The following is a 14,164-nucleotide window of genomic DNA, read 5'->3' as shown; positions in this document are numbered from 1 at the left end:
ATTATTTTACAAATAAATATGCACAGACAACAGTTTGGCTGGGAGGTAGTAACTTTGTTTCAAAATGGTGTCAATAGTGCTACTTACAACTGAAGAGATATTGCAAAGAAATCGATACTGGCATTGCTTAGACAATATATGGATCACAGAAGACCTGGAGCCATTTGAAGAAGTAAAACCGGAACATGTGTTCTCTAAACCTCTCTCAAGAGATCTGTATTACAACAAGTTTCCAGATATACCAAGAAGTGAATCAGAAGACGAAACTTCTATAAGTGTTAATGGATTCCGAATGAAACATTACGAATGGAAAAATAAGATTATTGTTAGAAAATTTGAAGCACAGCGTAGAAATTCATTACAATCTAATGGAAGCATACGCTCGACAAACAGCAATACATCAATCAATAATAAAAGATCTGCATCGGTCGGAGATAAGATCAACGAGAATTCTTTAACTGCGGCTAACTTCAAAACAAATGATGATAAAGTTCGCGATTTCTTCCAAAGATTACTTGAAAGTGTTCCGCCGCCGCCCATGCCCGTAGAAGATTCACAACAAGATGTTCCTAAATTAGATTGTTCAATAATTCAGAAGCCAGTGGAAATAAATGATATGGATGATATAGATCTACCTGATTATGAAGATTTTGAGAGAAATAAGATTCCACAATTAAATGTTGACGCTGCTCCTAGTAGTTCCACTTTAAAAAGATCCCAAAGAAGAGTGAGCTTTAACTTTGAATCTTTGAAGCGCGATCGTAATGATTCTTGGTATGAATCAATTTATGGCGTCTCAGATGTGATGATAGAAGATTTTGATGGGATTAATAGCTCCCAAAGAATTGAAAATGAATTAAATTTTATGAATACTGAAGATACCAATCAGCCTGAAAATATGAATAATTCCGATTATTTTGAATCATGGAGTGAAATAGTAAATGAATGTGGCATAAATGGCAGCATTCTAAAAACTGGGGAGTGCTCTATGGAAGAGCTTATAAGTAGATCGCACTGGGTCGCAGCTGCAAATACAGATTGGTCTGATGACGAAGACGAATCTATTGGATATGCTAGATTTGCGATTTATAAAATACATCAAACGCTAAAAATTGAAGCAGGAATGATTGATTCCTCCCCGCTGAAGAATCTTAACGAAGAAGAGAGTGGCGATGAAATAAAAAGTCGTCCTGAAACTAACACTTCATTTCATGGATCACTTTATTGTTTAGCGCCTAATGATATTCTTACTGATAATCCGGTAAATGTGAATTAATATTTCAATAAATAAATTTATTTAACGATCATAAAGTTGTTTTATTTCATTATTGCCAGGCTTTCCTTGTTGTAGTTGGGCGCTGACTTAGGTATATGTTTTTTCTTTATACTTATTTTTATAAGAAGAAATATTATTTTAACGTAGAATATTGTTTATTTCAGCCTCCAGAGAACGAATTGCAGAAGAATTCTGACCGCGTGCTGTCGGAGCACGAGCTTCGGGTACAAAGATCGCTGCAGAAGCTCAATGTTCCGGAATGGTAGGTGTATCTCTTTTTTTGTAAAGCATTTGGCACCCAAAAGGTAGTTGAGATATATTTATCAAGGTATATACTAGCGGGGAATATCCTAACTAAAATTCCTGCTTTTTTGTAAGTACCCGTTTGAATTTCAAGGAAAACGTAGCCTTTATTTATTTAACAACAGATAATCAACTATTTACAAGTAATAACATAGCGAACGTATGGATAAATAATATGACCAATTTTCTATTATTTCTGAATTATTATCCTTACCTTACCTTAATATCAATTAGATTTACGAAAATCAGAAATGTGATGGCGGTCTTGGTGAATTTTGTGTATTGAAAGGAGTACCTCCTTGCATTAATTTTATTCATGTATAGAAGTTATTCCAAGCTATTATTTTAATTGCATAACGCCCAGCTGATAGGAAGTGTACACCATTTCAGTGCCTACTACGTAGAAGTATCACCCTTAAGAGACACCAATTGAATAGTTTTAAGGGAAATATAATCAGTATAATACTTGTGACCATGGTCTCACGCTCCCGTGCCGCTCGGCTTGCCTTTGTTAATTAAATGCTAATTGTAACTCGTGCGAATACGACTTGTCAACCATGCGGGAATTATGAAGTCTATGACAAACGACTTGTTACACAATCACCTTTATATAACTTGAATAAGTACTTATTCAGGTTATATTTGTAAGATTATCTCTCGGAAGCTGGTCTGGTAGCAAAGAAAAATCATGGTGTGGTTCGGCTGCTTTTCTGCGCGTGAGAAATCGAGAGAAAGTTTTATTAACTTGGAATTCTTCTTTATGCCAATAGGCAAGTGATATATGTGAATGCGTATGTATTATTATTCACTTGTATTTTGGATTTAGGCTTCGCACCCTAGCATTAGTCTTTTGAAATTCTGCCATTTCTTTCTCTATTTCCTACGAGTTTAAAATGAACGCGCCCGAATTGTGTCAACGAGACAATTTTGTGGAAACATAAAAATGTGACGCTAAAATATATTCATCAAATTTTACATCTCAGTTACTTTTACTCTGCAGTTAATCTCCAACATGAAAAGAGAGAAATTAAGACATGGCTTGTCAACGTTCGTTAATAAGGGGTTAAGTCAGAACTTAGAATAGCAGTAGTACGAATAACCGACCCAATTAATACTGTCACAAAATCCACCTTAATGGCAACAATGAATTACCATTCCAGGTATAAGAACGCGCCTGCCCCACGCGAGGGCTTCCTTCTCCGTAAGCGGTTATCTGACGCGTCGGCATCAGCCACGCGATGGAGTGGTCTCAACTCGAAGACCACGTCTCTTGGTAGCCTGGGCGGTGCCAATGCCCAGCCGCCTCCGCCTCAACTGTCTCCGCATACGACCAGCTTCGGCCGGTGGTCTACTAGCAGGCTTAATTCGAACCAAGTAAGATTATTAACCGCTTCACTTTTTTTTAAATACATAAAATCGCGCCTCTTTCCCGAAGGCGTAGGCAAAGACTACCTCTTACCACTTGCCACGATCTCTGCATACTTCCATCGCTTTATCCACATTTATAACTCTCTTCATGCAAGCTCGGCGGTTTCGGGTAACTTTTTTATACAAGTGGTTATTACCTGTTTTGGATGATACAGATTAGTAAGAATATAGAGAAGTTGTTTTTACACATGAGCTATCGTTTAGAAAAAGGTTTAAAGCACTCTTGATTGCAACGCAACAAGTTAAATTTGATCCTTTTATACATCTTCTCTCTCTGGTCATAGGGGATGCTCGATTTAATTTTCTCAGCTAAAAACTAAAATCTGCACATTTAGCACAGTTTTTCGAGCCTTTTTTGGCTGACATTATTTCTTTAAAAAGTCTAATCTAATTATTAATTTTAAAATTAAAAAGTCTAATCCGTTATTTTTTTTTATATTGTTATAAATCAATAAAAACAATGTCAAAATTGCAGACTTCCCCGTGCTCATCGACGCGCAGCAGCATCCGAGGCACCAGTCCACTATGCTCGCCCTCCGCCAGATCTTCGTTTAGCGCGAGACAGCCCTACCTCGGCTGGCGGAGTCAGGAACGGCTGAATAACACGCCGCGAACGCCGCATGAAAGGTAACCCGCCTTTATATATCTTATATATAAAATTTTCGTGTCACAATGTTCGTTCCCGTACTCCGCCGAAATTTATATTATATTGAATTTATATATATATAGTATATTGAGTAAGTCTGAGAATCGGCCTACATGTATTTTTCATACCCCTTAGTGATAAGGGTTGTCCACCCTTAACGTTTTTTTATTAAAACCGAAACCAAGACCAATGCTCAAGTTTATCTGCATAAAAGACAGAAGCTTATACAGTACTTAATAAGTACATAGTATTTTAGTGATAGTAATGTAATGTAATGAAGGTAGAAAAATTACTAACTCTATACAAAATCTTTCCAGGCTAGCTTCATCTCTCCTCCAGCAGTCAGCATCTTCTAAAGCCTCCGAGGAGATCCAGACGTCTATCAAAGAGGTGACGTCTGCGATAGTCCACTACGTGTCTGGGTTGGAGCCAGCGAACGGAGATATAGACAGACAACCCTCGCCTCGATCCAGTCAAAAACTGTACTGGCTTGAGAGTTCCTTTGTTGGTAAGGAATAATTCTTATTTTTTTGTATCAAGTCCATCTAGGAAGCCATGCCTACGTGGCAAGCGCAATCAAGGCAAAGGACGGAATGATACTAAATGGGAGTTATTTTTATAATGAAATGGCCAGAGCCAAGCGGTATGTTTGGTACCGTTTTGTAAACTTTAACGGTTTTTGTCGTTTAATGAAGTTTCCGTTTCTTTTATTTTCAGGTACGAAACCTCTAGACTCGCCCCAGACACCTCTAGTAGTGTCCGAGGCGCTACCTCCCCCTCACCCCCGGCCGCCGTCTTCCCTCCGCCTCGACCACCGCGCGGCGCCCGGTGAGCGAGCGTGACTACACCACGTTCACCACTGCAGGTTCAGATAGATGATCAAGCGCTACATTCCCATATAGTACAGCAATGTACGCCGAAATTTACCATGACCACGGAGCTATACAATTTCGTGACGATGCTCGATTAGTGTTGCTATTAAAGAAAAGTCAGAACGTTTCGGTAGAAAAATTATGCATTTAGTCTCTAATATCTGAACCTCCAGTGCCTATTTGTTATTTAATGTTACGTTTCAAATACTCGTGCATTATTTTTTGTGCTGTTCTATGTATTTAGTTTGTAAAAATGAACCCCAGTTTGTGAACTGGGTTCATTATGTTGAACCTTGTGTAATAGAGCTTTATAGACTGTTTAAGACTCAGGACCATTACGATATGATATTATTTTAATTTGTGACTGTATGCACTATTTTTGGAATTCCAATTTGTATTCATTTTGTACAAGTGTTACACTGCATTGTGGATTTATAGCACCAGCTTGTAGTGGCTTATTATTTTATTTATTTAATGGACTCGTCTTCCTTGATTTGGCGGATTTAAGTAAGGTTGCCAGTACAAAATATTTATAAATAAATAATGGCATCTCCGCTAATTTCAGTAAGTTGAACTCGTTACTACCACTTCAAGAAAAATGTTTATTTTTGCATTTCTTAAGTGTGGTTTATTCTTATAATAAAATTAGTTATTAATTATTTTTCAACATATCAATGCACCCATTAGTAAATTTGGTACCTAAATCATTTAAATAGTCAATAGTTAAGAAAGTCTAAGAAGTATTGCCATAAATGTAATTCATTAGCAATATCGAACGTAAAACCAGTTATTTCTTTTCGCAATTTCAATTAATGTACAGAATAAATTATTTTATTTGTGTGTTTATTTTAAATTCTTTAGTTTTTATTTAAAGCTAGTTCATAGTGTTGTAAATAAATATTATGTTGCTATATTTTTTAGGTGCTAACTTGACTATATTTTATTTCTATTTTATTATGATTCACTTGATTTCTTGCTTAATTATATTCAGTCGTAACAATCAAGTATTTTTGTGTCACAAACTAGCGTCCATCACCTATTTCCAAATATATTTATAGCTAAGGCAACAGTTATCAGAACCATAAGTAAAATGTGGTGGTGAGAAGTGACCTATAAGACTGAAGTCTCTAAAAATCAAGTTCCTTCTACTTAAATCACCTCGTAATTTATGTTAGGGCTTTGAATAGTCCCTTAAGTAAATTACTCGGGTTCTGATTAGGTTAGAAAACGTAATGCGTTCCAAATTCGCACCGCCGAAAATTCGAATTATTCGCGCCACGAACATTTAGTCTATGGACTAAACGTTTAGAAATTTAAAACAGATTTTAACATTTACAATTTTTTTTTCATACTTATATATTTAGCTCATTTTTCTAATAACAGGCGCCCAAAAGTAACTGTTAGCTCTACAATAGCTTCATAATTCCAAAAAAAACGTACATGCAGTAAATTATGTAAACCTGTTGCTACGTAGTATAGTGATATACCTATGTTATAACTATAGAATCTCGGTACCTTTGTATAGTTACAGAAATGAAGACAAAGATATAGCACGTCTTCTTTAATTATTTTGATCATTGTACGTTTAGTTATGTTTTAATTTTAATGATAATTGAATATATTCTTTTTATTTTATATATTTTGTTTTATTTGTTTTTCTTTTTTTAAGTTTGATGAAGTACATTTTATTAACAGTATTTTCACCAAGTTCTGGTACGTGACTAACAGAAAGTAAGTATTCATGTTATTACTTTTTGAACCCTTACAATGCATCGCATCGTTTTTTAACTACATATAATTTTACTTAAATAATACAAATATGTATCTACCTACCTAGATTTTATTTTATCTAATTTCTAACATGCAATTTAATCCAAAATTGTACTTTTTAGCAATGTTTTCACAATCGCACACTCAATTATAATTTAATCACTCACTTGAATCCTCAAATGTTGTCTCCAAATATATTTACGTTCTCCTTACAACCCCAAAAGTATCAGTCCAACCCTAAAACGTTTCGAAACTAAGAATTTTAATAGCAAGCTATATGGATTGGTTCCTGCTTTCAGACTGGCAAGATTCGCAACGGTCCCTGAACCTGGGCATAACTCGGCCATCGCCGGGGTCGACGACCTTAGAAGACGTGCTGGACTCGCTGCTGGGCTTGCCTTCCCAACCCACTAGGATACCAACTCCTCAACCTAGTCCTCGGAAAGCGACAAGCCCGTATTACTTAATGGGTGGAAAGGTACTTCACAATAAAACTAAATAGTTATTACTATTACATACTACTGAACTCTTAAATTTTATTACTGGTTGGGACAAGGTAAGTCATTCAATGAGTTAAGATAAAAACAAAAAATCCCACACTACTCACTAAGTATCTATTTTTTCACATATTTCACAACGTGACCTAACTTAAAGGAACAAAATTCTAATGATATTTATATCTCCATTTGGCCATATTTATGTGACATTAAGAAATCAAAATTCTATTTCTCTGTAAATAGTTAAGTTTTCGCCGAAAAAGCACTTGTATGTTTGGAATAAGGCAAATCAGAGAATATTTAATCAACTTCGGTAATTTAGTGTGAGGTTTAAAAATATTATGCTCCTCAGAGCCCTCGGTACGAGCAGTTGGCTAGCAGCGGCCACAGCAGCAGCTCCCCTGCTTCCCGCTTTCTGGGCACTCCCAGCGAAGGTCTTAGCTCCATAACTGACCCCAGTCCAGACCGACCAGGTAGGAACGATATGTAAGTCTGAGCCGTTCCAATTTTTATATCTTACCTACCGCTAACACTAATCCTATAAGGTCTGTCATGAGTAAATTGCACTACGTAACGTTTAATTACAAAAGTCTCAATTAGCTGATGTAGTCGTCTTAGTAATGTACCTAATGTGTCGTCAGGACAATTATTAACGTACTCTGCTTAGTTATAGTGGGTCTATGGTATAAAGTAAAGTTTATTTTATTTTTCGAATGTAATTCAATAATTCTAGTACAAAGGTGCTACTTATTTCACAAGAAATCTCTTCCAGTAGACCCATGAGAGGAAAGATGAATTTTAGAGCGGTATGGCGTGTGCATAAATAACGTTTAACATATTTAACTAAACATACATGCTAGTACTTAAATAAATGACAGTAATAAACTACATAAACATACCAATATATATATAATATATATAAGTCTATTTGGAGAGATAATAGTCTTTAACTCGTCGTTTGAATGAAGAGAGAGTTTGGGAATCGCGAATATCATGCGGTAAGGAATTCCACAGTCGTACAGCATGAGTAGAGAAGGAGAAAGAGTAGAAGGAAGTCTTGTGGGTAGGAATAGTAAGAATGGTGCGCAAATGGGATCTGCAAGGAGAATTAGACGAATGACGGAAAGAGAAACGATCTTTAAGATAGGAAGGAAAGGCGGGATTAAATAAAATATTAAAAAGAAGACAGAGAATGCGAGTATTTCTACGAAAGCGAATGGGAAGCCATTTCAGCTTAGTACGGTAAATGGAAACATGATCGTATTTTCTTAAGCCAAAAATGAAACGGATACAGAGATTTTGTAACCGTTCCAATTTATCCAGTTGCTCCTCTGTGGCATCAAGATAGCACGCATCAGCATAGTCCAGAATAGGAAGAATCAGACTCTGCATGAGAGAGACCCTTGTTTGAAAAGGTAGGAAATATTGAAGGCATCTTAGAGTATGAAAAGAGTAGTAGATCTTACGACTAACCTCCTTAATATGGGCCGACCAGTTAAGGTTTGAATCTATAGTAAGACCAAGGTTCCTTGCAGATTTGGTGAATTCAATTGGAGACCCATTATAGTACAGGCTTGGCAGTATATCAATGTTGATTTGATTGCACATATAATAACTACCAATTATCATAGCCTTAGATTTGACAGGATTAACCAAGAGACCATAACACTTCGCCCATTCAGAAACCCGATCAAGTTCCGCATTCATCTCCGCAATGGCTGTCAAGGAGTCTTTCTCTTTAAAATGACAATATATTTGTAAATCATCAGCGAAAAGATGATAATTGCATGTCAGTAGTTTAGAGACTGATGTTATAAATACCGAAAATAGCAACGGCGAGAGTATACCGCCCTGGGGCACACCAGCACTAAGTTTACACCAATCAGAAACCGACTCACCAACACGGACAAGCTGTGATCGATCGCGAAGATATGAATCAAACCATGATAGGGAAGAGGGAGAGATATTACTTGACCGCAGCACGCCCAACAAAACGTCAAAGTCAATAGAATTAAATGCACTAGTGAAATCCAGTAACACAATCAAAGTGAGTGACTTATTTTCCATTGCCCAACGGATGTCGTCCGTTACATTAATTAGAGCGGTGGTTGTGCTATGTCCAGGTCTGAAACCAGATTGAAATGGGCTAATAAGATTATTTTTATAGAGAAATGAAGAAAACTGGTTGTGAGAGAGATGTTCAAGAACTTTAGAGAGGTATGGTAAAATAGATATAGGACGAAGGTCAGAGAAGGATGAAGGATTAGAAGTTTTTGGCAATGGTATAACATTAGCCCGCTTCCAAGCCAAAGGAAACGTACCCGATGAAAATGAATAATTAAAGATGTGAGTTAGTACTGGTAGTAGTATGGGTAAAAGTAAACTGATCATCTTGGAGCATACTAAGTCGTTTCCCACTGCATCAGAAGAAATATGTTGAATAGCTTTAGTAACGTCATCTTGAAGAACTGCAGAAAACTCAAAGGCAGGATAAGTGGGGGTGGGTATATCTAATAATTTGGAGAGAGTAGCAGATTTAATAGTTGGATCTAAACTTATAGGGGGATGTGAGAAATGTTTATTGAGATCATTAAGGTTAAAATGAGAGAAAGTAGAAGAAGAGGATTTTCCCACACCAACAGACCTCAAAAATTTCCACGTCTCGGCAGGGCTTCGATTCACAAGCGATTCGTAATGGTGAAACCTAAAAGTATCTATTTTTTAACCTATAAAAATATTGATCTTTTTTATTTACATTTTTTTGTAATAAATCAAACTTTTACTTAGATGAAATTAAAGTGTGTAAATACCTACCTGTTTTTTACAAGTTACTTGCAAAAAATATCATGACAGATTTTATACATGATGCAAACTTCTTTTCTAAATTAGTATCTACAGATATTTTGATTGTACTATATTATTATTTTTCTAATCATGAAAATTTGCGTCATGTTTTATTAAACGCTCCTCTACACAAATATGAAATAATATTTTATAAATACTCACATAATCTTTTTATCTTCTAGGAAAAATTTGTGTGTCCACCGGATATATAACAACTTACTAATATAAGTTTTGATGAAATTTTTCTATTTATCATACTTAGCTTTTTTAGTCTAAATACTTTAATAACTTTCCTTTACGTTTTTAAATAAATTAGATATGTATAATTAATTACCTGCATATAAAGATATATTTTTTAATATAGTGAAATGTGTAGAGCAGCCAAGAATTTATTGTATTCACAATAGGAAGTCCGCTTTGTACTTCTAGTTCTTTTGACTTTTATAACTAAGAACCTGTTAAATATAAAAACAATCATTGTATCTTAATTTTCATCACTTATTTTATTTTGCTAGATATATTTATTATCCCTAATAATTTGTAATTATTTTATCAGAAATTCAAGATATGTTGTAAGTAGCAATTCTTTAACGCGTGCGTTAGGAACCCTGGTAAAGCGTTGTTATGTAAGGCATGATTGTCCCTGTAGCATGACTGTCCTGTGATTTTGTTTTTGCGTAATGTCCAAAATTTCGTTTTAAGTGGTTCTGAGTCTTAATATATACATATTATCCTGGTAAGAAAAATAAGCAATATAGATGACATTGTACAAAAAAAATGCTGATATATTTTTTGTACATTTACAGGCAAGGATATAGTTGATACTCCTGGAACGATGCAAGAGCCGAGACGGTCGAGGTCGGCGCAAGGCGAGCACTCGCGCCGCAGGAGTGAACCCTTTGTCCAGCCCAACGCAACCTTTGACCGCCGCACCAGTCTTGATGCAGCAGCCCTTAGACCCTCTGAGTCCCAACTCACCCACCATGATTCTAAAGCCTCCCTAGCCTCTTTACAGACAGAAAATAGCACTGATGAAACTTTCATCAAATGCAAATACCCTAAATGCACCTCCAGAGCTCCACTTGCGGATGCCAAAAGACATTACAAGACATGTCATAATTGTTCCACTATGTACTGCTCGAGGGAATGTAGACGAGCACATTGGGAAAAGCATAGAAAGGTATGCCTACATTCCCGAGCCAGTGCACTATGTCGACAGATCATAGCAGCAGCGAAAGAAGACGCTGATTCCCTGCATCAAATCAGCACGATAGCTCACAAAGGGTATCTCGCACAGGGAAGAGGAGTTGTCAAAGTATTTTTCACCAGTCCCGAGTCGGCAGAAAAGTTCACAACACATGGATACCAATATCTTTCCGAACCAGAATTCGTGAAATGGACAGCCCTCCAACCGAATGAAATGGGAGTAGAGTTATACACCGAAGTGGTGAAGTTATGCAAAGCTTACAATCCAGAGACAAGGGTAATCTTGTATGTGGCTGTGTGCATCATCAGTGAGGTACCAACCAAGGGCGCAGTTAAGTGGGAGAGGCAAATGGTGTCAAGATGCGCTAAGTTGCGACTTAGTAAGACAGTTACAGCTGCTATACAGGAGCAGAATCGACGGCGTCACAGAAGAGACAGCAAAGGAACGCCGGAAGATAGAGAAACGTTAATTTTAACATCTAAAGCCCCAGTGTTGCAAGGCGAAAAAAATGCTGCGACAGCCCACAAATTTAGAGAAATTTGTTTTAGAAACATATCGAATGAGTTGGAGAAGCGAGGCGTAGCACTGAAAAAGCATTTTCCAGAAGTCTTCTCGCGTTTGGCAGCGTACGTGGACGGAACGAGCGATAGGTTTATTCCGATGACAATTTACCCAAAAGACGTGACTAGTGGCAAATCCTTTATGTGCGTGATCATGCCGGATAGTGAAGTGGAATGTGTAACACCGGTAGACGGAAAAGTTGTGACTATCGATGTTGGTGTGGACCGGTCGAGACATCAGCTGTCAACCCCCATGTGAAAATGACAGCTTTCGCTAGTTAGTATCATTAGACTATGCATGAGATCATCGCCTGACGCTTCTCAATTTGTCATCGTTATTATAACAGAAATCAAAATAATTCCGATTTCTGTGGTAACGATAACGATGTTTTTTTTTTAATTTACATTAGATCTCCTATTATGAATCTCGTTTCTAAATTTAAATCTAATGTGCCCTTCAAATTTATGATTATTTTCTATAATTACTTATCTAACTTATATATATAGATAAGAGAAAATAAATTTTCTGGATAGCATTTATTCACATTCCTAAGAATTAAAAAAAAAAATAAACAAAATGATCTTGCGACTCTTAAAAGTGAAAGCTGATTGATTACTTATCAAAAGTTTTCGTATAATTAAATATACGAAATGTTGGCAAAAATAGTCAAAAACTTAGAAAAATATTTACTATTCGACATATTATATTAGTCCGGAACTGATGGTTAGAAAATATAAAAAGTGTTCTACATATTTAGTGCTTATTATTATCATTGTTAATTTTCTCTTTAATGAATGTGCACTTATTTTAGATAATTTATGTAAATTATACAATGTTGTGAAGCGTGTTACCGAAGTAAATTTCTTCTATTTATAAGCATTTTAAATATATGTTATTTAAGAAATTGTTTCTGCAATTTGACAATAGTTTAATTAAATCCTATTTGTTGGTAGCCAAATAACTCAAAAGTAGGCTTTACTTATTTAAATATGAAATAATTAAAACAATATGCTTTAATGACTCAAAAATCAATTTTATACAAAAACACTGCAATACATGCTTTAAATGCATGCGTGCGAAAAAATTAAGTGTTTGTCTTTAGATAGAAGAAAAATAGTACCTATGAACATGAAACAATCCTACTACTATTATAAAGGCGAAAGTTTGTATGGATGTATGGATGTTTGTTACTCTTTCACGCAAAAACTACTGAACCGATTACCATGAAATTTGGTATGTAGGTAGCTGAAGACCCAGAATAACACATAGGCTACTTTTTATCCCAGAGTTCCCGCGGGATTGATAGGGTTTCCATGCGGACGAAGTCGCGGGCGGCCTCTAGTATCATATAATACGTCTATAAAGAGAGGCTTAAATCCTTTCTCTGAAGTCCTGATTTTATATTAAAACCGTAAAAATACTTTGGAACATCCCATGAAAAAGTTGTTTAACGGCACAAAACTAAAATATATTTTAGAAATGATAGTGCCAATCGATTTGTACCTACATACGTACAATGTAAACGTAGTTTGGTAATCGCTTGTCGAAAGGTTTTTCACAGTAAACACTTATTGTTATATTACCATTCCTTATGTTGTTTTCTATTAAAGTTTTAATAAGTACAATATATTTAAAGACATATTAACAACTACAAGTGGCCAAGTCCTAATATTAATGAAAAATAAATTATGTGTTATGATAATGATCAAGAATAAATTCGATGTGATATGTATTAATGATGACATATATGTATGTATTACTAAATAAAATTCGAAATGAATTTTATTAACCTTCCTTCGATCAGTTCATCTAATTTAATTTTTTTTAAAGAATGTATATAACCATAAAAATGCATTTTTACCCAATAAATAATACTGTTTTCATTTGAACTACCATTTTTAAATACTGTATACTATACGCAGGTTTGAATGCGCACATACATACTTATATTTTTAGTATGAACTTGTTCAACCTGTGTAAATTACAATTTATACTTAATAGCGCAAAACGCAAAACTATCTATATTGTACTACAGGTAGTAATTTGAAATGAAAGTTGATCACTATTTATCAGTATTTTCATTAGAAACTACGGTAATTTCTAGTCTTTTCGAACTAATTTTACCATACCTATCCTACTAAATACGCCTCTTAATTATAAATGTATAAAAAAAAACAATTCATACATTGCTATATATTCATAATGTTGTCATATCAGTTGTTTTTCATAGTCTGGAATACAGATTTTTTATCTAGTTGTCCCCATATAATGTATTTCAAATAAACGGCCCAGCTATAATTTCTGCTTTATTTATTTCTACCTTGCTCTGAACTAATGCAATAAAAGGTTTCCTGTGTTGTTGAATGGGATGTCAAAGTCGAATTTAATTCTTAGGTACGCAAGATGCTTCACAAGTAGGTAGGTAGAAAAGCAAGTTGCTTAATGCTGTCAAAGTGCTAAACAGCCCACATAGGTACATTGATATCATCACAAGAAAACCTGCTAAGTCAGTCAGGTTAACGTAGGTACTAAGTTAATTCATCATTTAGGTACCTATTAAGAATATATATTATATACATACGTATACCTGAGCTATATAAAACAATTTTAACAGTTACAGTTTCTCTTTCTGGTTTTTACTGTACATTTGTATACAAACAAAATTGGTAATAATAATACCTATATATACATACGAGACTATCTAGCTCGTATTTTATTTTGCATCAGCATAAGGTGACTTTCATCTACCTAACTAAATGC

The 14,164-nt window shown here is 35.3% G+C and overlaps 1 protein-coding gene across 1 annotated transcript in view; it reads left to right on the top strand.

Moving 5' to 3' along the window:
• The window catches only part of LOC106129391 (striated muscle-specific serine/threonine-protein kinase), a 77,258-nt gene extending 64,722 nt beyond the window's left edge, over positions 1-12,536 (top strand). Inside the window, exons 4-11 of the mRNA XM_013327940.2 lie at positions 1,441-1,538; positions 2,740-2,953; positions 3,483-3,634; positions 3,971-4,161; positions 4,371-4,481; positions 6,595-6,773; positions 7,145-7,265; positions 10,443-12,536. Of these exons, the coding sequence (XP_013183394.2) occupies positions 1,441-1,538; positions 2,740-2,953; positions 3,483-3,634; positions 3,971-4,161; positions 4,371-4,481; positions 6,595-6,773; positions 7,145-7,265; positions 10,443-11,662 (2,286 nt within the window). The 3' untranslated portion in view covers positions 11,663-12,536. The remainder of the gene's footprint in view (positions 1-1,440; positions 1,539-2,739; positions 2,954-3,482; positions 3,635-3,970; positions 4,162-4,370; positions 4,482-6,594; positions 6,774-7,144; positions 7,266-10,442) is intronic.
• The last annotated feature ends 1,628 nt before the right edge of the window (positions 12,537-14,164 follow it).

This window comes from Amyelois transitella, chromosome 4, assembly GCF_032362555.1.
Source record: "Amyelois transitella isolate CPQ chromosome 4, ilAmyTran1.1, whole genome shotgun sequence".
Lineage (NCBI taxonomy): Eukaryota > Metazoa > Arthropoda > Insecta > Lepidoptera > Pyralidae > Amyelois > Amyelois transitella.
The sequence above is the reverse complement of the archived record's forward strand: the minus strand, read 5'-3'. Positions and strand labels throughout refer to the sequence as shown.